Below are 27225 nucleotides of genomic sequence, written 5' to 3' on the forward strand. Positions count from 1 at the left end.
TCCTCATTTTAAGCAAAATGGATTAGGAAAATTAGTTTTACAAAGGAAAAAAATCATGCCTTATAATAGAACAGCATCCTAGAATTTCTTTAAGTAGCAATAAATCCTCTTCGTATATTTTTAAAAACCTATTTACAATTTTAGTATATCCACATACAGGTAAAACATCTTTTCACAGAGCATGCCGTGAACCACCTGCTCATGTGCCATAGATGTATTTGGCCAAAAGGTGCTATGGAGATGTAACGCTTCAACAAAAACATTGTTTTTGTTTGTGGTTTCTCTAGCCACTTAAAATTGTTTTGACACTAACGGGGTCTGAGTCTACTTAATGTTGTAGTTGGTTTGTGTCATATCCTCTCCTTCCTCCCCTTTCACATACTCCATTTTAAGCTGCTTCTCTTCTTTCTTCACAATGCCTCGTTAATAGTTGTAGCTGCATGAATATTTGTGGTATGCAGGAAGCAGCTAAGTAGGCCTTTGTTCAGGTAGCGTAAATTCTTAGGTCCTTGAATTCTTATTTTCTGTGCTAGGTACAGATGGTACATTGAAACACAAGAGTCACCTGCCTTTGATGAGGTCACATTCTAGTGAGGATAGCTAATGTTATGGCATATGTAAGTCTGAGGAAGAAAAAAAAGTGAGAGGATGGAAAGTGATAGTTCTCCTTTAGGAAGTGCTCCAGGAAGGTTTCTGGATGACCAGGCCTGCATTCTTTTCTCTATAATTTTAAAGTAGAAATAGGATAAAGTATTATTTTTTTTTTACCAAAAATGTACTCAGCACCCACTTGGGATAAGGAACTGGGCTTGGTTTTGTGAGGGATCCCGGTAGAGAATACAAACACTCTATGTGCTTGAGGACCCTTAGCTGTCCACTTCCCCAGGAGACTACAAGCTTCCTGAAAGCAAGGACCGGGACTTCAGGTCTGTCTCTACCAGGACCACTCCTAATTGTGATTGGATGGATAAAGGGGACTTTTTTTTTTCCAACTGAGTCTAATGATAGGTGGCCACCAATGAGACACTGTTGCTAGGATGACCTCACTCACTGTATTGCCTAACAGTAACACATAATTGAGGTTATTGCTCTGGTTAGAGCAGTGTTGGAAGGAATTGATAGTGGGAAGACAGGAAGGTAGGTTAAATTCAGTTGTATTTAGTCACTGTATTGTATAACCATTAACTTAGGTTATAAAAGAGAGGCAAGACACCAGGTCTTTGGGTCTGTATCAGGAATGCTCATAGTAGTGATAGATATAGGGGGCTTTTTTCCCAGCTTAATTGCATGACAGGTGGGGACCAATGAGATGTTGTTACCAGGATGACCCAATTGTATTACATAACAATTAACTAAAGTTATTTCTCTGGCTAGGGCTGGTTGGAGCAAAGTTGAAAAGAAGTGATGGGGGCAAGAGGGAAAGGCAGGCTGAGTTAAGTTGTATTTGTTCACTGTATTGTATAACTGTTAAGTTGTAAAAGAAATTCAAGTTGGAGCCTTAAGTCGCTTGTCAGTCTTAGGCTCTGTACCTCTCCTCTCTTGTCCTCTACTCTCCATCCCCATTATCCACTATGCTCCTCCTTTCTGCTTCTGAATATTTGTCTCTCTCTATGTGTACTGTGTTGTCTCTTTTCCTTGTTAATCCTGATTTGTTGGTATCTTCACAAAAGGTTCCATGCTACACATCTTAAGTGAACTTTGAAGTCACCAGAGAAATTGGTTAGAAGAACTGATATGCAGTACATGAGAGCAGGAAGGTGGTATCCAGAGACCTGCCAGCATGGAGTTACCCATTTTAGTGGAAAGGGGACAGGATATCAGAGAGTGACCAAGGATCTTTCCATTTAGTCCCCAGGAGACATGAATGCCAGGGTGGTATCCTTAGTTGCCTGAGTGGTCGGCAATCTTACCCATTTAGTGACCATGCAGCCAGGCAGTAAGGCCAGGGTCAGTAACTTCCAACCACTTAGTTGCTTATTAGAGTACAACAAAAACAACTTTGTTGGTTGTTCATTTTTAGATAGGTTTTCTTAGCTCATAAAGTACCCAAGGAGAGAATGCCTAGGTTTCTGGATGGTCAGGCTGTTCCTGAGCTTTCCTATGCAGAGTACTGACTTTACTGAAGGAAAACAGAGAAACAGAAAAGGGTTTTCTACAGGGCTCTCCCTGGTAATCAGGTAGTTGCTGATTATATATCTGTGTCTAGCTGGTGGGGTGTAATCTGGTATAAAGTACATGGTATATGGGTTTAAAAGACACTTAGGGTCTTTTCAAGAAATTTTCCTTGATGTCTGATATTCCACAGATTTTTCAATGATGTTAATCATGAAATATTTATGTTGTAATTTTTATGTAGGTTTATTCCAGAGCAAATGAAAAAGAGCCTTGCTGTTGGTGGTTAGCTAAAGTGAGGATGATAAAGGGTGAGGTAGGAATGCATATTTAAAATTTTCTTCTTACATTTCTCTTTTTTAAATCCAGGTACTACACTTCAATCTGGATTTCTATTTTAAAATAACATCTAACTTGAGTCATTTTATTAAAATGTTTCCTCTACATGTTCAGTATGTTACATGTGTTTTAGTTAATCAAGTAGAGTTTTTCTCCCTCTAGAGAATTCAAAAATAACTGAATAGGTATAGCTTACTGTTCTTACTTTAAGCACTATGACCAGGAATGACTTTTATTTACTTCTCTCAGTTTTATGTGATAGAATATGCAGCATGTGATGCTACATACAATGAAATTGTCACAATTGAACGTTTACGATCTGTTAATCCCAACAAACCTGCCACAAAAGATACTTTCCACAAAATCAAATTGGACGTGCCAGAAGACTTAAGACAAATGTAAGTTGATACGCAAAAAATCCTGAGACAAGTGATATGCAATTAATTTAAAAGAATATACACTTAAAATAATGTAAATCAATTTTTAAATTTAGTGAACTTTGACAAGAATGGTTTGCAAAGGTAGTGGGAAAAATGTGTTTAGCTTTTTCCAGCTATACAATCAAGTCAACATTATACTTATTTAAACTTACTTGGCTAGATGCATGACTAATGTAGATTTGTTTTCTAAAATGAACTTTGTAGAATTTTAAGATTTTGAAACTGATTATTGCAGATTTTCTGTTAGAAGTCACAAATCAATTTCTGGATAATACTTTACCAGGTTTTTTCCCTTTTAGCTAATATTTTCTGATAAATAGTAAGTAGAACTAAACAAGTTTCGAAAGGTCATCTCTATCTTGGAACCCTTGATCTGAAATAATAGTTAGAAGTCTTTCTGGATAAGGGATTCATTTTTTAAAGATTTCGTCAAGGGGGTATAATAAGTTTGATGTGGATGTGTCAAACTTTAGATAAACATTAACTTGCAGGTCAGAATACATAGATATACTGCATATTGATTGGAGAGATTGCATGTGTGTGTAAATTCTTGTGCTTTGTGATTCATACACATTTCTTTCCTTTTACTTGGTCAGCAACTTTTCTTGAGACAAGAAGCAACAACACAAAATCTGATACCCTGTAGCTATCCCCAAAAGTTTTCAACAGTTGACTCAAGTAAATTGCTGGCTTATCGCACATCTCTGAAATCAGGAAGCCTGTAAAGGAGAGTGGCTCTCCTTAAATATGTCACCCTTGGTAATCTAAAACCACCAGTAATCACATAAAGAGTGGAACTGTTTTTTTCCTTTAATTCCAACACTTGATTGGGCTGAGTATTTCAAAAATTTACAGCAAAGTGGTAAACTTTCAAATGGATACAGCATATTTTGCGTAAATCAAGTTTCATATGAGTCCACAATTACACTAAGTACAAATCTCAATGTATATATTTATACCAATAGTTGGTAATCATTCATCTTAATTTCACAATGGATGTTCTTATTTCTAGGTGTGCCAAAGAATCGGCACATAAGGACTTTAAAAAGGCTGTTGGCGCCTTTTCTGTAACTTACGATCCAGAAAATTATCAGCTTGTCATTTTGGTGAGTGTTTTTGAGTTGTCTATTTTGGTGTATTTCACTTGGAGCATTTGCTCTGATAATAATGATGTTAATTTATAACTTTTAGTCTATCAGTGAAGTCACCTCAAAGCGAGCACACATGCTGATTGACATGCACTTTCGGAGTCTACGCACTAAGCTGTCTCTGATGCTGAGGAATGAAGAAGCCAGTAAGCAGCTAGAGGTATGTGGCTTTCCCTAGCACTGCTCATAAGCCTATCTAGAAATGATAACTGTGCAGTTACAAAACCTGAACATGGGCAGATTGTCCTTTATTTACTGTTTCTTAGCAACTCCTTATATTCTATATTTTGAAAGTTGTACAAAGCATAATCATAGTGAAGTTTTCATGCTTGAGATTTCAGAATTAAGCAGCAGTTTATGTACATTAAGGAACTTCTGATCAATTCACTTTTATTAGAAGTCTGTCTAAGCTGCTAATAAAATGAGATAATGCTTTCTTCCATGTAACATGTTATCATTAAAGTACTAGAAAATATTTAAATATCTAATCATACTCCTTTCATTATTATGTTTATCTCTGTTTAAAAGGGTATAGAACTTTCTCATTCTAATTTGTTGTCACTCTTTAAAACTCCTGTCTTCAGACTCCTGCCAGAGGCTATTTTCCTAACTTACTATTTCGTCTCTTAAGGTGCATTTTATCTTTTATTAATCTTCCAATAATTTCCATTGCCATACATTTATTTTCATTGATAACTATCTAGTACTTCATCCATTATCACAGAAACTAAATGGATTTTAGTTTAATGCGCCTACTCAAGTATATTACTGTCAAATTCCAGAGTTCCTCATCATTAGTCACTTCATTAGAGGGAAAACACCATGCAGTTGAAATAGTAAAGAAAAAAAGAAGTTCCAAACTTCTTGTAAAACCCTATGAAGCTTGCCACCTTCCAACTTGATGTATGATTACTGAACACTTAGCAGGAGAAGAGATACTCATATCTCCTTTTGCTACTTTGTTTTCCTTATGACCGTGGAGGTCTGTTCAGTTGGTTTTTACTTTCATTCTTCCTTGTTGTCCCTGTGTTCACAAGTTTGTGGTTTCTTTAGCAATTCTCTCATCATTTTTAAGGCTAAAATAGCCTCCTTACTTTCACTATGAATATTATGGAAATATACTCATATCCCTCTTCTTAAACATCTAATTCTTCTTAAATGGTCTTTTATCATACCTTTGGCTTACCATTTACCAGTGAATTATCAATGAAAAGAGTGAACCAGGTGAAAGAACCAGGACTCAAAAAACATGACTTCTTGAAAAGTCCTAGGAATATTTGACACATTTTGTTACTGTAATCTACAAAAAGGGTATACGTTTTAAGTTGTTTACAATAGTTATACATTCAAATTATCAGGTACATTGAATAATGAGAAACTAGTGTGCATGCCTGTCTTTCCTCACTACTAATATTAAAGAGATCCACATATCCAGATAAGAAATTTATATTTTTCAACATGAGCCACTAATATGTTTGGTTTTCATTAATGGCAGGCTAGAACTAAACAGTAAATTTTAATAATACTATTTAAAGAGAGTGATTGTCCACAAGTTTGGGGTGTGAGCATAACTTGGTTCAGTCATTACTGAATATCTGAAAGGATTTGTTATACCTGGTGGATCCAGATCACAAGGTCTTACAGACTGATCTCATTTTAGGTTGCAGGCCCATATATAAGTTGTAAATCTTTGACATTCTGGAATCACTCAATTTAATTACTGCACCAACAATTTTTATGAGTCCTGTCCTCAGGTTGGGGGGGGTAATGTGAGGGTATCATTTTAATGTCATAATTTCATCAGATGGATGTCTAGACCACAGTATCTAGTGATGTTGTTTCCAGAAATATATACATATGTGTGTGTGTATTTTATGTGTAATATATATATACACCGAAATCCTTTAATGAGTATGAAGTGAGTATAATTTCCTTTAAAGGTGCTATTACATTTTTTTTACTTAAATAACAATGAGTCTGTCAGACCCATTGAGCTGGTTTTTATTTGGGAACATTTGATCTGCTTCTTACTTAGTGTACGTTGTCAATGTCACTGGTTAACTAAGGCAGCCTTGCAAATAGGTCAGAAGTTACCTTGGAAAATTGTCAACAAGCCCTTTCCTATTAATAAAACTATATCAAATGGCATAGACCTTTATTAACCTAAAACGTACTTGGGCTGTGGGAGGTATTTTCTAAAACCTGTTAGTTTCCAACTGAAACTAATTTATAGGCCCCTGATATACAGGATTAAGGTAATTTACATGGCTGACCTAAATACAGTTGTCTTAATAGTTAATAAAACATATTTGATCAGATGTGCATTTCTCTTCAGAGTTCAAGGCAGCTTGCCTCAAGATTTCATGAACAGTTTATTGTGCGAGAAGATCTGATGGGTCTAGCTATTGGTACTCATGGTGCTAATATTCAGCAAGCTAGAAAAGTGCCTGGGGTCACCGCTATTGATCTAGATGAAGATACCTGCACGTTTCATATTTATGGAGAGGTAACTCGTTTACTAAATAGTTTTTCTTTCTAAAATTAAAACCAGTATTTCAGATGGCTCATCTTTTGTCTTGACTCTTTTCCCCTTTTCCCTCTTTTTATTAGGATCAGGATGCAGTGAAAAAGGCTAGAAGCTTTCTTGAATTTGCAGAAGATGTCATACAAGTTCCAAGGAACTTAGTAGGTAAGTCAGAAATTGCTATTGACATATGTTACAAAAGCAGAAGTTAGGTGAATTTATACCAACAAATAGAATTCTGTTTTCACTCCAGTCATTTAATTAAAGCTTAATCCTTGAAATACAGTATGTTGTTACAATGTACAGGAAATATTTGGTAAATGCAACCAAAAGATTACATTTTCAGAAGGTGTACAAAAGATACTGCTTTGATAGTTCAAACTTGCTAGTACCTGGAAGGATAAATTTTGCATAGCCTCTTCACTGTATATTCTATATATCCTAAAATTAAATATATTTTTTCAAAATGAGTGACATTTGGGGGTTTTATGTTTTGGAGTAGATTGGTATTTGATCTCTAATGGGGCTATAAAATAATAGCATTCTTAATTATCTCTGAGTTAAAGATTTGAATGTAGGTTGCTTAAATCGAATAAATTCCAAAGCTAGAATTAACTCTGAATATCTCTGGGGCTTTCTTCATCACCAACAGTAGTTCTTTATTTTGACTTGAGTGCAGTTACTTCATGACCAGCATCGTTAAGAGTACTGGCATATACTCTCAAATGCTGTAGATATCTTTAGTAGAACATATCAAAATGAGATGTAATTTTATTAGGAACACTGCATATGTTTTTAATTTATAAATAAAATTGGGACATACTGCCTATACATTTTTTTTATTCTCTAAACTTGATGTCATGACTGATTGTAAAAAGTAATGCTTACCCTTCAGAAAGTTTACAGAATGAGAAAATAAGGCCTTCTTGTGGACTTTGTTCACATAGTTTTAGTCTTACTTGGCCTGTGTTTTTTGTCAGCATAGTATTATAAGCCTCATTCTGTGCCATTAAAAAATACTTGTATTTGCAATAGTATTTTTCTCCCAAAGAATATTAGTTTGATTGAAAATAAAGTGTAAATACTAGTAAAACAATACAAAATTATTCATTCAACTGTATACAGCAGGCAACTAAAGAACATAACTATGTAATGTTACTGAAGTAAATTATATACCAGTTGCATGTGTAGAAAATATGTGCATAGTACTCTCCTGATTGCCTCAGGATAAGTGGGGTTATAAGAGATTTACTTTCCTCTTCTTTATAGTTTGTCACACAGTTGCATACATTCTATAGTTAGATTATTTTAAATTTAGAAATTCTTATAGAATATAGCCAATAGATGGGGTTTTTGTTTTTGTTTTTCAGAAGTTACCAAACAGAAACTAATGTGTCAGACTCATTTAAAAAGTTAATTTTGGAGGTGACAGGAGGGCAAGGGGAAGATTCTTGGGTTTTTGAGTTGGGTCTGGGTTTCGGTCGTCCTCTACTTTTTGGTAGCTATTTGACCTTGTACAACTGACTCAGCCCCCCTGAGTCTGGCTTTCCTCACCTGTAAGACAAGTGTGATAGTGTTCACCTCCCTGGATTGTTGTGATAATTAAATAGGAAGGTATAGATAAGTATAGGTGTATAGGTACATACAACCTAAGTCTGGACATGGGAGGGGACTCTGTAAATGTTAGTTCTTTTCTTCCCCTATTTACAACACTTCCATCCAGTTAAGTAGAGCAGAATTATAATAAGCTGTCAGTTGGGATTTGGAAATAATTGTTGTAATGTAAAATTGAACTATTTACTATTAAAAGTAGATGCTCCTTGTAGTAGTACCTGGAGAGAAGAGGGCCCCAGAAATTATCTTTCATGGGAAAGCCTGCTGAAATACAGTCAGCCTGATTTTTGTTTTGTTTCTAATTAGTAAAATAAAAGCAATCATGTTTTATAGATTGTGTACTCCAACACCAGGAATGTTTTTATGTAGTAAGATTTGGCAATGCAGATCTTCAGGGAAATGTCTAATCAGTATTGCATGAGTTCTCTTTTAGTCCTGCAATATGATTTATGATCTCTTTATTTTTCACAAACTCTTCTTAGTATATACACTGATTTATCTTTCTTTCCTAAAATTTGCTTGTTCTTTGCCCACTTTTCCAAAGAATTGGTTTAATTATTCTATCAGCTATAGTTAAACACATGGTACTCAGGATAGTTAAGATATTAATGGAAATATGTGCCAAAATCTCATTTTTATTTTTGCTGACTCATTTAGACCATTATTAAAATCAGCATTGATTTCATGAAAATATAAGTTTTAATAGATTAAAAATGAGAAGACTCCATGTAACCTCTCTCCTCCCTCCGACCACTTTTCACTTGAAGAAAAGAGCAGAAATAATTGATGAAGGGAGCTAGATCGAGAGTCCTGATTTAGAGGTGACAGTTCTGTTCCCTGACGAGTCAGAAGAGGTTATGGGGGTGAGTGAGGCTGCCACACACAGCAAGGGTGCCAAGGCTGTGTTAATTAAAAGAACCACAAGATCCTGTTGTGAGAGGGCTTGCTTGGAGTTCTAGCTAGGACTGGCTGAAAGCAAATTTTCTCTTCTAGATTTTCCCCCATTCCTGCCTTAGCTGACATGGTGGGGCAAGTACATGATAAACTTCGCTAGTGGGAGGGTGCTTTAGGTAGCTTGGGGGAACCCTTGGAATTGGGTGTAATTCACATGTAGATTCCTAGAATCAGTAGTTATTAACAGATTAGAATCAGTAGTTATTTGTAATGTCTTGCTTTATGCTAATGCATGGTGATAGCTATGAAAGCAGTCATTTCCCAATCAAGTATATGATCGCATTTTATAAAATGAGGGAAAGAATCAAGTGCCTATTCATTACTGGTATTAGAGGTCTTTGGAGTTTTAACAGATGTTGTTGAATAATAACCTTGAATTGATTTTAAACCTTTTTGTTGTGTTTTTGAGTTCTCTTGAAGTGTGATTTCTTAATCTTCTGTGACTAATCCCTTCACCTTTGAATATACTGATAAAATTTGTGAGTGGTAGCACAGCAAGAGTCTGTTAACACACTGGCCTGAGGAATGTGCACTTCTTTCAGATGTATGTATAGCTGCTTAAGCGACTTTAAACTTAGAGTATCTTTTATAAATGTGCCATAATAAAATTCTAAAAATACTTACTATGGACAAAGAAGGAAATTTAAATCAAGTACAGGTGGAGTTTAAATAATTGTTGAATAAAGAAATGAATGTATTTTCTATTATCTGTCCTTTAATTACTTTTACAGAACTTTGCAGTGATACACACCCCTGTAGCAGCAAGTTGAAAGTGTATGCTTTTATGCAAAATAAGAGCCTGTCTTTGAACTGCCTTAAAAATTCAAATTAGCCAGTCAGTTGATGAGTGTTAGTCAACTCTAATACCTAACCAAAGGAGTTTAAATAATGACGACCTAATGAAACAAGCCAGTTTAGTGTGTGTGTGTGTGTGTGTGTGTGTGTGTGTGTGTGTGTGTGTGTGTGTGTGTGTGTGTGTGTGTGTGTGAGAAATAATAAGGTGGTTTACAGTGGGGTGTGTTTACTAGTTTTGAGGTACATTTTTTTAATCAAACATGAATTATTCATTTCCTAACTTAGGCAAAGTAATAGGAAAAAATGGAAAACTGATTCAAGAGATTGTGGACAAGTCAGGAGTTGTAAGGGTGAGAATTGAGGCTGAAAATGAGAAAACTGTTCCACAAGAAGAGGTATGTTCCTAGTGCATATGGTTTTGGTTTGTCTAATAAAAGTACAAGGTTTTGATTGTTTTGTTTGATGTAATTTTGGGGCCTCTGTAATATGCACATAATGTGAATGTAAAATTCTGATCAAGCACACCAGTTAATTTTATAGTTGTAGATAATGGTCTCTCTTCCCTAATGTGTCCTCTAATGCTGTGATATTGGATTAGTCACTTTAATCCCTTTAACTCTTATTTATCTTTAAAATGGGTAGTCATACATGTACAAAAATGGTGTAAAGCACTTTCCAAATATTAATATTAGTGACAAGAGACCAAATTGGAAAACTGTTAGGTTTTCTGGTGTTCATCCTTTTGCTTGTTTAGTTGGTGTGTGTGTGTGTGTGTTTCTTTTATATGTTTCAAATTTTTATCTGAGCATAGCATCTCTTCTCAGTCTTTAAATTTATAGCCTTCACTTTTTTTCATGAATATATACTTCTTGATAGTGACTTCTAAAAGTATGGTGTGGGCTCTCCAGTAGAATAAAATTCCCTCAGATTGCCATGGTTTTCACATATTGTCTAGCTTTTCTTTTGTGAAAGATGCTTTTGGCTGAAGTTAAATTTGGTGGGGAGGGGGGATGTTTACTGAATAATTTTTGCATTCTGTAATTTTGTTTGCCAGAAATATTTATAATAGTTTATATTCTTAAAATATCATTGGTACAATAATGGAGCTAAATAAAGTCTTAAAAATCAGTCCTTTTTTCTCTTCTGTGTTTTGTGTTTTTTACCAAGGAAAATATGCCACCAAATTCCCTACCTTCCAGTAACTCAAGAGTTGGACCTACTCCGTCAGAAGAAAAAAAACATATAGATATAAAGGAAAGCAATGCTCATTTTTCTCAACCTAACAGTACGAAAGTCCAGAGGGTAAGAAATATTTGTCACTTTGAATTATACCAAAAGTAATTTCTTCAACCCAGATGTCACAATTGCTGTTTCGGGTGTTTTCTCTCATTAGGCTTATAGGCTACTCATGTTGTATTTTTTTTTCAAATCTGATTGCCAGCTTATGAGATATTACAAGCCAAAGTTATATACCTACTTTTCAGTTTATTCACAGTGACAAATCTTACACTGTAAACATAAAATATGGGATTGCAAGTTAATGGTCACATTTTTCTTTTGAGGGTGGACTTTTATTTTTTCATGCTTTATCTCTTGAAATTTTGCAGGTTGTAGTAGCTCAAAATGTACCTTCTATTATATGAGTTAGTTAACTACTTAAAGCCATTATTTTAGAAACTGGTTTTCAAATATTGGAACTAACCTAAGTGTTTAGAAATGGGTTTAGAAGTCCTGCAGTGAAAGTCCTGCGTTCAGGCTTCTGTGTATCATTTGTTATAGTTAATGACATCACTTGCATTCCTTATACTGCTTTAGGTGTTAGTGGTTTCATCAATTGTAGCAGGGGAATCCCAGAAACCTGAACTCAAGGCTTGGCAGGTAGGAAAACATTCCTTGAAAAATACATTTTAATTTTATATTTTAATGTTTATTCCCCTTGTTAAGAAAGACTACAAATAATAATCATCCTGATGATTGGGGAATGGTGGAGAAGTGTTTGTGGGTATGTGGATCCATTGCCCTGGGTGGAAAGCTCACATTCCTTACTATTGCTTACAAGGCTGTTCTTTCACAGTCACCTGTCCAGTGTCATCTCTTACCACTCCTCCCCCTTGCAGTCTAGGGAAGCTTGAGCCACAGTGAAGTACTTAAGAGCTCTCTGAACACTACTCTTTTTTGCTTCTAGACATATGTGTATGTTTCCTCTACCTGGAGCTCTCCTTCTCCAACTTGCCACCTTCCTTTTACCTTATTATTCCTTGTGCAGCTTTCCTTGTGTGCTTTCCACATGTCCCCTCCCCTGAAGAGCTTTGACCCCTTCTGTGCTCCACTGTGCTCCCAACCCTACTGTAGCACTTACTACAGAGATGTTCACTTGTTCTCAGCCACGTTGTGAGTTCTCTTCCTGGCCCATAGAAACTGTTTATGGGGAGAATGTTATGACTCACAAGAGATTAAAAGTAAAAATGCCATTTTACAAAGAGAAATATAACTGCAAGTAGATTGGCTGTTCCTCTCTGCTGGGCAGCCCATTTCTCATCCCAGAACAGGAACTCAATTTTACCTGGTATCCATAGTAAAGGCCACCATTCTATTCTTACCTTTGTTTTAATTTACTATTCTGGTCCACTAGCAATATGCTTAAATTAGAGTGGCACTTGGGTATACCGACAGTTTAGATATGTTGCAAGAAAGAATGTTTTAAAATTACTTGCTCCTAAGTCAAACTAAGTCTGTGACATAGGGTTTTAAAGCTTATTTTGGTCATATGTGATCTAGAGAGAAGGTCATACAGTATTTCATCATATGACATCTTGGAAAATAATATGGTTAACTGCTTTGTAGCAAAGTCAATTGGGGAAAAAACCCAAAAGAAATGTTTTTGAGAAAAAGGGGTCTAACTCATAGGCCTGATTATTTCTGTAGTTCATATATCACTCTGTGCCAAAAAAAAAAGTTCATAGGAAGCCCATGGGTTTTCAGTAGTGCCTGATTTCTTGAGGTGGTCACTGCTACTAGGAAACAGTGCCTTGCCTACCAGATGGAAGGTCAGTCTGCAAGCAGTATTTCCTAATTGTTCAGTTTTGTTCCCCATTAACAGCCACGTTCATGTGGAAGGAAAAAGAAAAAAACTGTTCCGGCCCCACATATGTTTAAGATGCTGTGTACCGAATACAAGCAAGCAAAAGCAGCCCAGCAGTAGCCACACCTCTCAAATGAATGCTCTTTTTAAAAGAGTGGTACTTGCTAAAGAGACAGCTTCTTGGCTTCTCACACCTAGAAACTTCGCCTAGAAAATTATAATAACATCCACATCAAAGCCACTGTATGGTTTTTGTTGGTCACTTGTGAATATCAGTAACCATGTGTGTTTCTTCAGTAGCAAAATATTGAACTATTCTTAACTTTGAATGTTATATTGCCAGCTCTTAGTTTTGTACAACTGGCCTACGCTTCCCTATAACTTGTGACAAGAAATAGTTTTTTTCTCATTTGTACTGATGGGCTAGAAGTATAAATTTTTCATATACTCCTTTTTAAAATTTTTCCTTATTTTAAAGCATAGAAAGAAGGTCCTTATGATTTAGCCCTTTATAGTATTTGGAGTGCATTATTGAAATGTATTAAGAATGCTAAGTTTCATGCTCATGGATGTACTTGTTTCTTTCTTCACAGAATAATTATTCAGTGCATTTTATTTTATCCTGATTCTGTGTGTTTTGCTTATATTCTATTGACTTGGTTAGCAAAATTGATTTAGTTTTTACTTTTGTACCCTACTATCTAATTTAGAATTCTTTTAAAGAATTTACTAGATTAATCTTGTAGTAACTGAATTAGAGTATTTTAAAGTATTTGTTTTGTTTATGCATCTCATACTGAAGCTTTGTGACTTTGCCAACATTTAACAGTAGTGTTTAAAGCATAATGACCTAGTGAATTTAAGGAGTCTCTTTATTGATCTGTCCTTCCTCACAGGTGTGTAAAATATGCCAATTACTTTTTTTTTCATGTACTAATTTATATTTTCAACAAACATTTGTGTATCTGCTGTTTGTAAGACCCTGTGCTAGGAATTTAGTTATAATTTATACTTTTTCAGATTAATCCATCATTGATTTTATAGGATCATTGTTGCCATTTCTTTTTCAGGGTATGGTACCATTTGTTTTTGTGGGAACAAAGGACAGCATTGCTAATGCCACTGTTCTTTTGGATTATCACCTGAACTATTTAAAGGTGAGAACAGCAAGAACTTTAAACTTCTAATCCTTTTGGACTAAAATATAAAAACTCTGTGGTCATTCTTTTAGAAGTCAAGATTCTTTCTAGCTTGTACATTTTCAATGACCTATAAAAATTAGCAGAGAAAGTACTCATTGAGTTTAGCTTATTCCTTCTGAAAACATGAGTCAGTTTTCCATCATAAATTTAAGAACCGATAACCCAGTTCTCAATCGATTCCCCTATTTCCCATTATTATTCTGCTAAACCCTTACACTCAATTTAGGTAATCCTATACATAGCCTTTTCATCCAGTTGATCCTTCCCAGCCTTTGTGAGTTTTTTCCAGGCCAAATTTTGTGTCTGTAACACTTGCCTGTGTTGTCCCTTTTATGTCATTTATCAAGGATGAGCCCAGTGTTTCCTGAAGTTCTCTGTTTACATGTTTACCCTTGATATTTTCCTCTAGACTCTCTTATACAAAATATAAATGATTTGTGCTCTCTTGGAAGTGCTCATTTTAGTGTTTGTACAGTTAGCCTGCTCAGATTGCTAACTGGAAAGCAGGAACCAGGAGGCTACAGGCTAGGCCATTTGCTTCTAGTCTCTCTTGTGCGTGAGCTAGCTGTGTGACTTTAGGCAAGTCACTTCCCTAGACTACATGCTTTTTTAAATTCCTCTTAGTGAAAATGTTCTATAATTCAGTGAAATGGAATCTTATCCATGTCACTTTTATAATTTCTTCTTTAAAGTGATTAGCACTAAGTAGCATTTAAAAAGCAATCCAACTTTGTATTTTATTTGATGGTATCTTAAGAATTTTTTTGATTTCATGAAAGAAAATTAAATAATTTCTACTTATATGCAAATAAGGAAGAAAAAATGCAATAGCTATGTATTTCATTCATTCTTACAGTGGCCAGTTAATAATTGAAAGTGGGAAGGTTCATCCAGCAAGGTTTGCATGGGTAGGAAACCCACTTACTTACTCATTTGTTTGTCTTTTAAAGTAGCTTTTAGGTGTAATATGTTATGTATGTTTTTCCTCTTATTCTTAGCTTAAATAATTATGGAAAGAGAGTTAGGGTTGCATTGTATCAATCCCTTGTTCTTTTGACTAATGTTCTTTCTTAGATCTTTATATTCATTCTTCACAATTAAATATCTTTTTTGGTTATCTCAGCTGTGCTGCTGGCCATTCTTTCCATCACCAGGTCTTCCCTTGATTGGGCCTGGCATCTCTCACCAAAAGGTGACCGCTTTGCCCCAGTGGGATAACCTGGACTACCATTCTGTTTTGCAAGATATACCCATTCCATGAGTATCACTCTACTTTTGGAGTCAGCCACTCACTCAGCTGCAGTCTCTACTTTGCTCAAGTCCTTTGTAAAACAGAAATTCTGTTTCAGAGTACAAATGAAACTTACCTAGGTCCTTGCCTGTCCTTTATTTTCCAGAAGCTGCCACCACCAAGATTTTAGGAATTTAGCTTTACTGGGGCTTTCTCCAGTGACTGTCCATGTAGACAGTCCCTGTGATGGCCTCTACTTGACTGAGACACCCAGTACTACTATAGTTATGGCTCCGGTTCCCTATAGCGAGTAAATGAGATTTTTATGGGTAGATTGGAAGGACAAGGATTAGAAATAAGGCTACATCTGGATTTGACAGAACCCAACATAATTGGAAGCACTGTGTGTAAGGGTCTGTCACTGGACCCCAGATATATATTTTGATGGATTGAATTTATACTGTTTGTCATACTTGTTCTAGCAGAGCTGTTGTCTTTCTCTCAAGGCATGATGTAAGACCTAACTTTTTGGTCAGCTATTAAATATTGCTCACTACCACCCCCAAAAGGAATAGGAGTATTTTCTGTTCATTGAAAATAATGGTTCCTTAATTTTCTAATCACATCCAAAGATGGTCCAAACTCGGAGCTTTGTAAAGAAAGATATTAACTGGCAAACCTATATTTCAATTAAGATCATTTACGATGTGTCCTTTAAGATTAACTGGTTAAACCTGAAGTGTCATTTATCTGTATTCATAGATTGTAGAGTTCTTTTATTCAATAGCTTCTCATCAAGAAGTCCCAAAAACTAGCATGTCTGTGCCTTAGCTGATTCAGTTGATAATCATGCCAAATCAAACAACTTTAAATTCTGATCAGTATAATTTTAATGCTGAGTATTTTTGTTTTATCTCTAATTTTGGACATCAATAATCTGTTAACTATAGTAATTTTCTTTTTAAATGGAGACCATTCAATTTCCTGATAATTCTGTGTAACTGTTTATGTAAATTTAGAACTGAAATCGGAGTATTTCCAGTATACTTTTTATCTGATGAAAAGGAGAAAGGTGTTATTAAGTAAAATGTCAAATTATTTTTACTGTTATCTTGTATATTTTAAATAGGAAGTAGACCAGTTGCGTTTGGAGAGATTACAAATTGATGAGCAGTTGCGACAGATTGGAGCTAGTTCTAGACCACCACCAAATCGTACAGATAAGGAAAAAGGCTATGTGACTGATGATGGTCAAGGAATGGGTCGAGGTAGTAGACCTTACAGAAATAGGGGGCACGGCAGACGCGGTCCTGGATATACTTCAGGTACAAACTAAGCATTTTACTCAGTAACTTTATCTGTTCCTTGACTTAATAGCTGCTAATCTCTAATATTCATTAGAACCCCATTATAACAATTTCTCACTACATGGTGTCCAATTCACAGTGTATCAAAGTGTGTTACAGAGACATACATACAGAGTAAAAACCTGATAATAACACATAGAGTTCACAGGGCAGGTGTGAGTTCTGTACACGTTCTGACTGGGGATGAATTTGCTTAAGCCCTTGTGTGTTGACGACTTTCCTAAGGCCTTTCCTGATTTTATTACTGTATAGCCAAAACTTTTTTCATTTGTGTACTGTGGCTCATTTTTTGTCAGGCATGTGCTGGTCATAGTTGCTGGATGGACTGTGTAAATCAGGGGTCTGCATCCTGTGGCTCATAAGGTGATTTTGAGTGGCATGGCCAAAGTGAGCCCTAGGCACAGGCGAGAAGTAGGCGAAGTTTTCTCTTTGCCTTCCAGCTCTTCTGTCAGTGCTTCTTTCTTCTCTCCCAGTACCTTCCACTGAACACTGTCCCCACCTGTCAGTGCCTAAGTCTTTCTTGCTCAACTGTGTATCTACTATGTAACTTGCTAATGATGGTATAAGGTGTAATCCATCTCACAAATATTTGCATTTCAAAAAGGACCTCTTTAAGATGGAAAAGCCTTCAAGATCCACAGGAATGAAGCTATAATGGTGAAGCTATAATTGGTCATTAGCTCCAACAGAGGAAGAGAGAGAGGTAGTAGAGTTGATATTCTGGAGTGGGGGAGAGTCACATCTACTCCTAAGGCCAACCTTGAACCTAACCCCTAACCCTCTCCCAACAGTCTGTTCTTTCTGCTATTGAAGTCCTGCCTCACCATGGAGCTCTTTTCCCCACGCCCACCCCTCTGTCAATGACTCACCCCTCAGGCATAATGAGTTGATTATAATAATTCCTTTATTAACGATAAGTTATTCCAGTGGGAGTGGGAGGGAAGGTTGTAAACCAAGCATCAGGCAAGCATTTCCCCCTTCAGTGAGGTCCAGTCCCTGATCCCACAAGAGACCTTTCCTGAGACAGTTGCCATGGTGGCCTTGTTTGCCACTCTCTCAGAAGTGACCAAAATGTGTGCATTCCCCTCTGTCCCTGGGCCAAACCTTGTTAAAAGGAACTCTCTTTATAGAGGTTTTGTTTATCAAGGTATTGCATTTGACTGTTGTAGACAACCCTTCCTCCAGAGAGTACAGATATTTAAAGGAGCACAGCTGTTTAATGATGTGGCTAAAACTCAGGTTTGAACTTAAATGGCTAAAAAAATGCCTTTGTTTTTTTAAATGAAAACCAAAAATGCTTAAAATCAAAATTACCTCAAGTATTCTAAATCCCTTCATTTTGAATTTAAGATCATTTGTTTTACAAAATGGAAGGTGATAATGCTCTTTGGTGGGCTTATAAATTGGGAAGAATATTGGATTGCCCCCATAACATTTCTGGAAGCTTCTGTTAACTTTTTTTTAAGTCGGACAACGGTATATAACTTTTAACTCTCGATAGGAACTAATTCTGAAGCATCAAATGCTTCTGAAACAGAATCTGACCACAGAGATGAACTCAGTGATTGGTCATTAGCTCCAACAGAGGAAGAGAGGGAGAACTTCCTGCGCAGAGGAGACGGCCGACGGCGTGGCGGGGGAGGAAGAGGACAGGGAGGAAGGGGACGTGGAGGTGGCTTCAAAGGTACAGGAGTTTGCATTTGTTATGATATAAAGGGGAATTCAGCAATTGCCTGAAGTGCTTTGAAAAGTCTTAGTCATTCAATGACGTGTTACTAAGACCCCATTTCTCCTGTTTTGTACTAGTCACTGTAGGAAAGGTTCATGCAATAATTAACAGAATATTAGACAGCTTTCCTTACAGTTTGTGTAGAATATGTAAATAAACCCTGATAACTAATTCAGCTTCTTTGGGGATTCTAAACATAATATCTGATCATTAGCTCAGGTTGACCTGTTAACACAGTTGGTGCAGAATTGAATGCCTTCTAAGTACTTTGTTTCTTAGTAGCATACTAGGTTATTACCCATTATGTAAAATTGCTAGGTTCTTGATGTTTTAGATTCTGTGGTTGGTCTAAAAATTGAGGGTGTGGAAATAAAGAACGTCTAAAGCATGTCAAAATCAGTAACTGTCAAACCTTTTAAAAAATGCCCCCATAGGAAATGACGATCACTCCCGAACAGATAATCGTCCACGTAATCCAAGAGAGGCTAAAGGAAGAACAGCGGATGGATCCCTCCAGGTAAACTGTGTGTCTCTTTTCATCTCAATTGTTTGAATTATAGTGGTTTGAGATTTATGAGTTTATTTTACTTTATTTTTAAACGTGTTCAAAGGTTGTGAATTTAATATATATGGAGTATTTTCCTCTCAACATTACAATTGTGAGTAATTCTTAGTCCTTTGCGACAAGTATACAAAGATTTCTCTAGAGATATGCAGACCAAGTGTTTGTGAAGACTCTGACAGCCACGTTATAACTTCAGTATCCCACTGGTGGTCTTCCTACTTACCCAAGGAAAGAACAGCCTGGAATATACTGAGAGACCTGAGTAAGCCCTGTGGGTCCCTCTTCCCCTGAGTTGCAGGTATAGGGTATCCTCTTTGAATGGAAAGGAAAAGAAGGCATCCCTCTTATAGGTAATAATTGTGATAGACCAGGCCAATGATGCTTGACTAGCACATAATTAATCAGGCAGCTGCTTGTTTATAGCCAGCCTCTATTCTGAGAATCCTATCTCAGTTGGTCATCACCTGTCTGGAAACATTTGTTCATTAATTTTAAAATTACTCCCGAACATGTCCAGACACCTTTGCTCAGTATTTTGTGTGTGTTTTATCTCATTTAATCTTACAGCAGCCCCCTGAGGTAAGTAGTTTTGCTATTCAGTTTTTTGGGTGAGTAAACTGAAACTTAGAAAGATTCAGCCCTTTGCCCCATAGTCACATAGTTAGCATACAGTGGAGTATATTCAAACCCTGGTGTCTGGTCCCCAGAATTCATGTTGTTTTCTCCTTTTTCAACTCTTAACTCTTCATATAAGTAGTTAAGGTTCCTTCTTGACTATGGGTCGGTTTGGTATCAGCACCCAAGATTAATGAGAGGTACTTTTTAAGAGAAGAAGCTTCATGACAGAATATTCCTTAGAATTCATGGCAGTTGTGAGTATGTGTTAACTATTGGTGAGTTCTTAAGAACCAGCATAGAAAAGACCTTAGACCTAGATAGATTTCTGGACATGTGCTTTATGAATATATAAGGCATGTACGTACCAATTTTGGAACTCCTCACTTAGGCTAACATGTTTGATGAATGTGGCAATCTGAGCACATGGGTTAAAAGGACACATATTTATAATTATATTTGTAATTAAAATAATGCTGAACTAAAAGATTGTGTTTTCTGTGTAACTATGAGAAATAGGTCTAAATCGAAGCACTGAACCCTTGACAACCAAACATTTAAAACATACACCCGGACCCAACATTTAAATTCACTGAAAATACAGTGAACCATTTTGGGATATACGTGGCATTTGCCCTTAAAGCAGATCAATATTTGTGGTGGTTTTAAAGTCCATTGGTCATCATTATCTTCCTTTTGCACAGCATATAGAATTCTGTTAGCAGTGTTTTAAGTGTTCAGTGTTAGCACTTAGAATATTGTATAAATCTTAGAATGTTATTTTTTAAATTACATTCATCCTTATGCTCTTCCTGGGATTCCAGTCTTTCCACACATTAGCATCCTCAGATTTCCCTGTACCATTCGTATCCTTCAGACAGAATTCATGTTGTATGATCATCTGACTTGCCTTACCGAAATGCAGGCTACTAGAAACCAATGCTCATATTTTTCTGCTAGACAATGGGAACCCTCAGTATAGAGAAACTTAAACATACCCATGATAGATACAAAGGTGTAAACTAAAAGCTGGTTAATAAGTGAGTTCTTAATCCTGGAAAAGTCAGAAATTTGAAAGGCATTAATTTGTGTCCCTCCTTCTGGGTTTCAGTCTCTGAAGAATTACCCTTTCTTTTGAACTCTAGTGTAGGCATGTATGTCTTGTAATCAATAATAGTAATTCATTTTAACTATTTGTTTTTCACTGTTTTTTTCTGCTTAGAAGAAGACACGGTAGGATTGTGACTTTTTATCTAAATTTAGATGCAGTGAGATGACCAGTGTGTTCCAGTTAAAGAAGAGTATTTTAAAATAATAAACCAAATAAAGATCCTACCTGACCTTAATTTCTTGCACTTGCTCTATTCTCACCCCCATTTCCCATTTTAACATGTAATTTACACTTCAGACTTAAATTTCTTGTCAGGCCAATTACAGATTACAATAGGCTGTGTTCTGTGTATATAACAATTATAACTTGTTTTAGATCAGAGTTGACTGCAATAATGAAAGGAGTGTCCACACTAAAACATTACAGAATACCTCCAGTGAAGGTAATCGGCTGCGCACGGGTAAAGATCGTAACCAGAAGAAGGAAAAGCCAGACAGCGTGGATGGTCAACAACCACTTGTGAATGGAGTACCCTAAATTGCATAATTCTGAAGTTGTATTTCCTATATCATTTCCATAATTCTTATTCCATATTAGAAACTTTGTTAGGCCAAAGACAAATAGTAGGCAGGATGGCACAGGGCATGAAATGAACACAAATTCTGTTAAGGATTTTATTTTTTTGGTATTGGCCATAAGCAACAATTTTCAGATTTGCACAAAAAAGATACCTTGAAATTTTGAAACATTGCTTTTAAGTACATGTAGAACTTCAGGACAGGATTTCAGTTTTTTTATTTTTTAAAGGACCAAACAGTGATACTGTTTGTTAACTTAGACCATTTTCCTGCTTTGGGTTATAACTCACCTGGTACATTACAGTTTTTCTGAATAAATAGCATTTATGGTAATCATATTAGACTTCTGTTTTCAATCTCAGAAGTTCATGAAATACTATATCATTTCATGTCCTGTGTCAGTTTATGTTCTGGTCCACTTTTCCAATATTTTAGTGGACTTTGAGATGTGTGTGATGTGACGTTTGTCATTTTCAATAGCAAAAAAAAAAAGTTGTATGATCTGTGCCTTTTTTATATCTTGGCAGGTAGGAATATTATATTTGGATGCAGAGTTCAGGGAAGATAAGTTGGAAACACTAAATGTTAAAGATGTAGCAAACCCTGTCAAAAATTAGTACTTTATAGGATGCATGCTTTCCATATTTTTTTCCTTACAATGAACATCAGGTTAGGCAGTATAAAGAATAGGGCTTATCTTTGTTTTTGTTTTGTTGCACTGAAGTTTGACAAATAGTGTTAAGAGGGATTTGTAATTTTTCTGTAGAGACAGGAGAAGAACTATCTTTTCATTTGCAAGAGGCTAAAATGTTTTCAGCTGGGAACAAATCTTCCTGGTCGAAAGTTAGTAGGATATGCCTGCTCTTTGGCCTGATGACCAGTTTTAACTTAGGGCTTTTTAAATTTTCTCCCCAAGTTTTGTGAGGTTTTTCATATTTCATATTTTGATTTCCAGCTTATTTTGTGGTGATGGGAAGGTCATTTCCATGTGTGCATAAAGATCCTGTGAAGTACAGGTACTTTATCTAAGAAACATTGGAAGCAGATTAAATGTCTTATAAACTTTGCAATATTAGGTCTAATGTATAAGCAGAGTTGGAAACCAAACTAGGATTGGTTATCAAATAATACCTTTTTTCATTTTTTTAAAATTTTTTGACATGTTGAGTTTTGAGTCTTCTTTTTTTAAAATGAATGAAATTTACTAAGGAAAAATATGTGAAGGACCTTCACTATAAGATGTTATATTTTTCTTAAAAAATAACTCCAAGTTGGGGTACCACTGAATCTGTACAGAGCCGTACAAACCGAAGTTCTGCCTCTGATGTGTTTTGTGAGTTTGTTTCTTTGAATTTTCATTTCATAGTTACTTTTCCTTGCATACAAATAAGCATATAAAGTGGCAGCAAACTGCACATGATTTCAAGAATATTAAAAAAATCTTTTAAAAGTATTGCCAAACATTAATGTTGATTTCTAGTTATTTATTCTGGGAATGTATAGTATTGAAAACAGAAATTGGTACCTTGCACACATCATCTGTAAGCTGTTTGGTTTAAAATACTGTAGATAATTAACCAAGGTAGAATGACCTTGTAATGTAACTGCTCTTGGGCAATATTCTCTGTACATATTAGCGACAACAGATTGGATTTTATGTTGACATTTGTTTGGTTATAGTGCAATATATTTTGTATGCAAGCAGTTTCAATAAAGTTTGATCTTCCTCTGCTAAATTGATGTTGATGCAATCCTTACAAATGATTGCTTTTAAAACTTTAAGATAGGAAAAGAAATCTATAGAAAGTGTTCTGTTAAAAAAGTGTAACTGTTACCATTGGAAATTTCACATGTTATAGGAAGTTAGCCGTTACCTACCAACTTTCAAGAATTTGATCTTGTTTAATAAGGTGAAAAAAATCAACAAAATGGTACAAAAGCACTTTGTGCCATAAAATATGCACTAAGTCTCTTTTTTACAAAGGCTGAATTCAGCAAGGCGCTAACTTGCTTAAGTGTGAATTACTAACTTCTAAAACTGTAATTTGATTCACATGTTTTCAAATGGAGTTGGAGTTGATTCATATTACAATACTTGTGTGCTAAACGTGTATGTTTTCGGTTCAAAGTCATGTTTTTAAAATCTTATTAAAGTTTCAAAAATCTTAAGATTGTTTATCTAGATGTAAATTTTTATTAAAAAGTTGCACTTATGAAAAAGCAAAAAATTAGTCTGACAGATGTTTGCTCTTGGTCTTAAATTTCTAAGTATAACGAAAATTTTATAAAATATGTGGGGGAAAAGTTATTTATCATGTGAAGCATATATATATGCCTTGCAAGTAATCTTTTATGTGTCCTTCAAAGGCAAAAATAATTCTCCATATTTCCAGTTATAAGATTTTAGCACATTAATTACATAGAGTGCCAATAAATAATACTAAACACATACTCCTGTCTGTGCACACATAAACATACCCTGCCGTTTGGAAAATATTTTAATGTGTATAGTTTAAAAAGGCAGAAAAGTCTTACAATATCAATATCTCTGTAATTAAATAAATGTCAGGTTTGTAGGTAGAATGTACCTGAATTGGCCGTTGTGGTCTCTTCAAGGAACTCTGGCACAGGCCTAGAAAAGAGGGTAGAAGTGGAGAGGTGACCAAATTCTACCCAGTGTTAGACTCCAAAATGCTCCAATGATGCATGAAAGTCTTGTCTACATTGATGGGTTGTTTTTGGTTTTTGCCCCCCACCTCCTTTCTGGTACTTTTCTGGTTCTCTGCTATCATTCTGTCTGGTTCCGAGCTCTTCCAGAGCCAAAAGAACTGAGCACAGTCTATTGGAGGTGGTAAGTAGATGACAATCCTTAAGTAATTTGCTTGCGTTTTCCTAGTTTCACGGTTTTCAGTGCTACACATGAACAGCCTAGTCTGTTGGCAGTAGCAGGTTTGAGACTCAACTTGGCTTGCTCAGAGCCATATTTCTCTCATCTGATCATGATCTTAGATCTCTTGGTGTTTAGGAATATGGTGCCTTTAGAGGCAGTATATTGGTTTGATCCCTATTGGACCAGTTTGTTTGATGGCCATACACAGCATCTTTCCCTCATGACCCTCTAATGCCTCTGCTAAGCAGTTATTCTAAAATAGCCATTACCAGATTCTAGTCTTGATTGCTCAGAAAGCTTAACAGGTACCAGAGTATAAGTCATGAGCTTCTTTTCTTCTGTGTGTTCAGTGGGGATATTGAGAAATTTTCTTTATGTTTCTCTCAAGAGTTTTCCATGAAGAAACCGGCCATTTTTTATGCTAAGGAGTTTTATCTTAATGGGTGAGGCATTAAAAGTCTGCAAGTTGCACTTGCTAAACGATTAAAGACTAAGCTTCAAAATTGAGTGTTTAAGGGTCTTTCCACCAATTTCTGTGTATCATGTACTTGATTGCAGGGGTAGGTTGAGAACTGAAGGAAGGTTTAAGTGTCATCAGAGGATGGTCACAGAGTCCTGGTCATTAGGGGTGTTGTTATTCAGTGTCATACAGAGCTTGCATGGCTTATGCTGAGAGGGAAAGAAGAATGCCAGTGTTACTTGTTAAAGTTCTTTTGGTAAATACTAATGCATCTTTGACAGATTTCCCCGGAGATCAAAACCTGTAAGTTATTGCATCGAAGAACAGAGTAGTACCATTGCTTAAAGAATATATACTACTAAAAGTTGCAAGTGTAACATAGATCCCACATGGTATACAGGGACATACGGAGTTCTGCTGTGAGAAGTGAAGAATCATAAGGTACATTCCACAGTTGACCAGGGCAGAGAATGTCTCTGTGATAATTTGGTCCAGTCATTTCACCTCCAGGTTTCGGTTTCTTCATGGTTTAAATAAATGGTTGCTAAGGTGGCCAAACTCCAAAGTTTTATACATATTAATAAAGTGTTCATGTTTTATATGGAGAAAGCTACAGAGTGTATTAATGGACCACCCACTTGATTTCATCTGTTTCTCATTAAATATTGACCATTCGCTCTATTCACAAGCTTCTTAGGGATTCAGAGATAATATTTCAGGCCTTCAAGAAGCTCGGTGTCAAGTGGGAGAGTTTAATATGTCGATGGGCAGTTCTAGCATATGGTACGGGAAGTGCAAAGATGCACAGGTTGGGCTAGGAGCACAGAAACAACCCAGATCGAGGTGGCATGGAGTCAGTAAAAGGTTTATTGGGTGGAGTGAAATTTTACCTAAGGAAGACAGATTGGACGCATTAGCCAGGAGTAAAGGGGCTGGCAGCATTGATATAGGCATAAAAGTCTTGTGTTCAGGAAGCTTACAAAAGTTGAGTGTGGCTAAGACAATATGAGGCAGAGAAAAGAGATGAGATAACTGACATGGAGGACATTATGAGGTTGAACTTCAGGGAGCCCTTGAGGTTTTTTAAATGATCAGATTTCCACTTAAGGGTGGAGGGACAGATAGGTTTTCCCCATGACTTGGAGCTCTTTCAAGTTACCTAGTAACCAGCTAGCAAGAGGGACTGGACTGAAATACAACTTCCTGGAGGCTCCTCTGTCCCACAGTCTAAATCCAGCTTCCCACAAGGTCAAAGGTGCTAGCAGCCTTAACTCCCCTTCAAGCTGGCACGAACCCCTGATTTGATCCTCTGCATGCAACACTGCTGTCAGGCTTGCTCTGTGGAAGGGTAGACTCTTAGGGAAGAAATCAACCCCTAGAGTCCAGCCCCAAGGTGCAGCCAGCAGTGTCCTGGCCTTTGCATATCTTTATGCATGAGAAAATGGAGGTGTCTGTGTGGCTCTTCTTGCTGGCCCTTGCCATTTTCACTCATTAAAACCTTTTCCTTTTGCATGCTTGTGTGCTGTTCATTTTCACCCACTGCTTCTCAGATGGTGTCCAACATGAGACGAACTCCTAACTTTCTCCAGCTCTGGTCTTTTGGAAATTGCAAAAGGTGTAAGCAGCCATACCAGGGATAGATGACATCCCTCCCAGGGCTGGTGGGAAACCTGGCAGAACTGAAGTCACTGGTGATCATGTTATTGAGATGCTTATTCATGGCCACAGAAATCCTGGAAGGTCCTCTGTGTAAGACAGATTGAAACAGTTTGATCACTTGGCACTCTCTTGCCATGCAGCCAGCCCTGTGAGCCCTAAGGAAAAAGAAGTTAGAAGAACTTGGCCCCAAGTACCATTGGAACAGTAGGTGAACCTAACCTCAGACTTGAAACCTGTCATTGCACAGGATACCACCCGGGGACTTGTGGAGTGGGGTCGAGGTGGATTGAGGTACAGCCTGAGGGGCTTCAGTACCCTTACAGGGAATTGGACTCCTAACAATGGTCACAGGAGACCCTTGAGATTTGAACTGCTTACATGATGAAAAAGCTACATTCATGAAGTGAGTGCATTGAATGCCCAGCATAGGGTTTAATGGCCAGACTCCCTTTTGCCGGATAAGTTCGCTAGTTCAATACTGGGGGAGAACACATGTGCCTGCCCTGTACTTGAATTGGATGCTCAGGGAAACCAGATTCACTTAGCCACAGAGACCTCCCTAAGTATTGAGTGCAAAGTAAAACATCCCTACTGAGGTCACAGCTGCCTTGTAGCATGGGATGAAAGTCCTGGGTGTGGAGATAACTTGTGACAAAATGACCTTAACTCAGAAAATGCTGGGAAAGTTGATGGGATCTTGTACAAGGACATCCTTAACTTTGCACCCGCCAGGGAGTAAGGTTAGGACAATTCTTTGGGGCTGATTTAGGCCCCACCAAAATGGGGAAAATGAGATAAAGGACTCTCTAA

The 27225-nt window shown here is 36.6% G+C and overlaps 1 protein-coding gene across 17 annotated transcripts in view; it reads left to right on the top strand.

Annotated features, from left to right (window-relative positions):
• FMR1 (fragile X messenger ribonucleoprotein 1) overlaps positions 1-23634 on the top strand; it is a 45767-nt gene extending 22133 nt beyond the window's left edge. For 2 of the 17 annotated variants that reach the window (XM_036887249.2, XM_036887260.2), the window contains 14 exons: positions 2357-2428; positions 2701-2849; positions 3904-3997; positions 4083-4199; positions 6375-6545; positions 6650-6728; positions 10212-10321; positions 11094-11228; positions 11742-11804; positions 14079-14165; positions 16571-16766; positions 18310-18492; positions 18972-19054; positions 21204-23634. In XM_036887249.2, the coding sequence (XP_036743144.1) occupies positions 2357-2428; positions 2701-2849; positions 3904-3997; positions 4083-4199; positions 6375-6545; positions 6650-6728; positions 10212-10321; positions 11094-11228; positions 11742-11804; positions 14079-14165; positions 16571-16766; positions 18310-18492; positions 18972-19054; positions 21204-21365 (1701 nt within the window). In that variant the 3' untranslated portion in view covers positions 21366-23634. Of the gene's footprint in view, positions 1-2356; positions 2429-2700; positions 2850-3903; positions 3998-4082; positions 4200-6374; positions 6546-6649; positions 6729-10211; positions 10322-11093; positions 11229-11741; positions 11805-14078; positions 14166-16570; positions 16767-17488; positions 18493-18971; positions 19055-21203 lie in introns of those variants that run through there. The other 15 variants (XM_036887251.2, XM_036887254.2, XM_036887257.2 and 12 more) reach the window with 15 other exon arrangements.
• Positions 23635-27225: the final 3591 nt, after the last annotated feature.

The sequence above is a fragment of the Manis pentadactyla genome, chromosome X, assembly GCF_030020395.1.
Source record: "Manis pentadactyla isolate mManPen7 chromosome X, mManPen7.hap1, whole genome shotgun sequence".
NCBI classification, from domain to species: Eukaryota; Metazoa; Chordata; class Mammalia; order Pholidota; family Manidae; genus Manis; species Manis pentadactyla.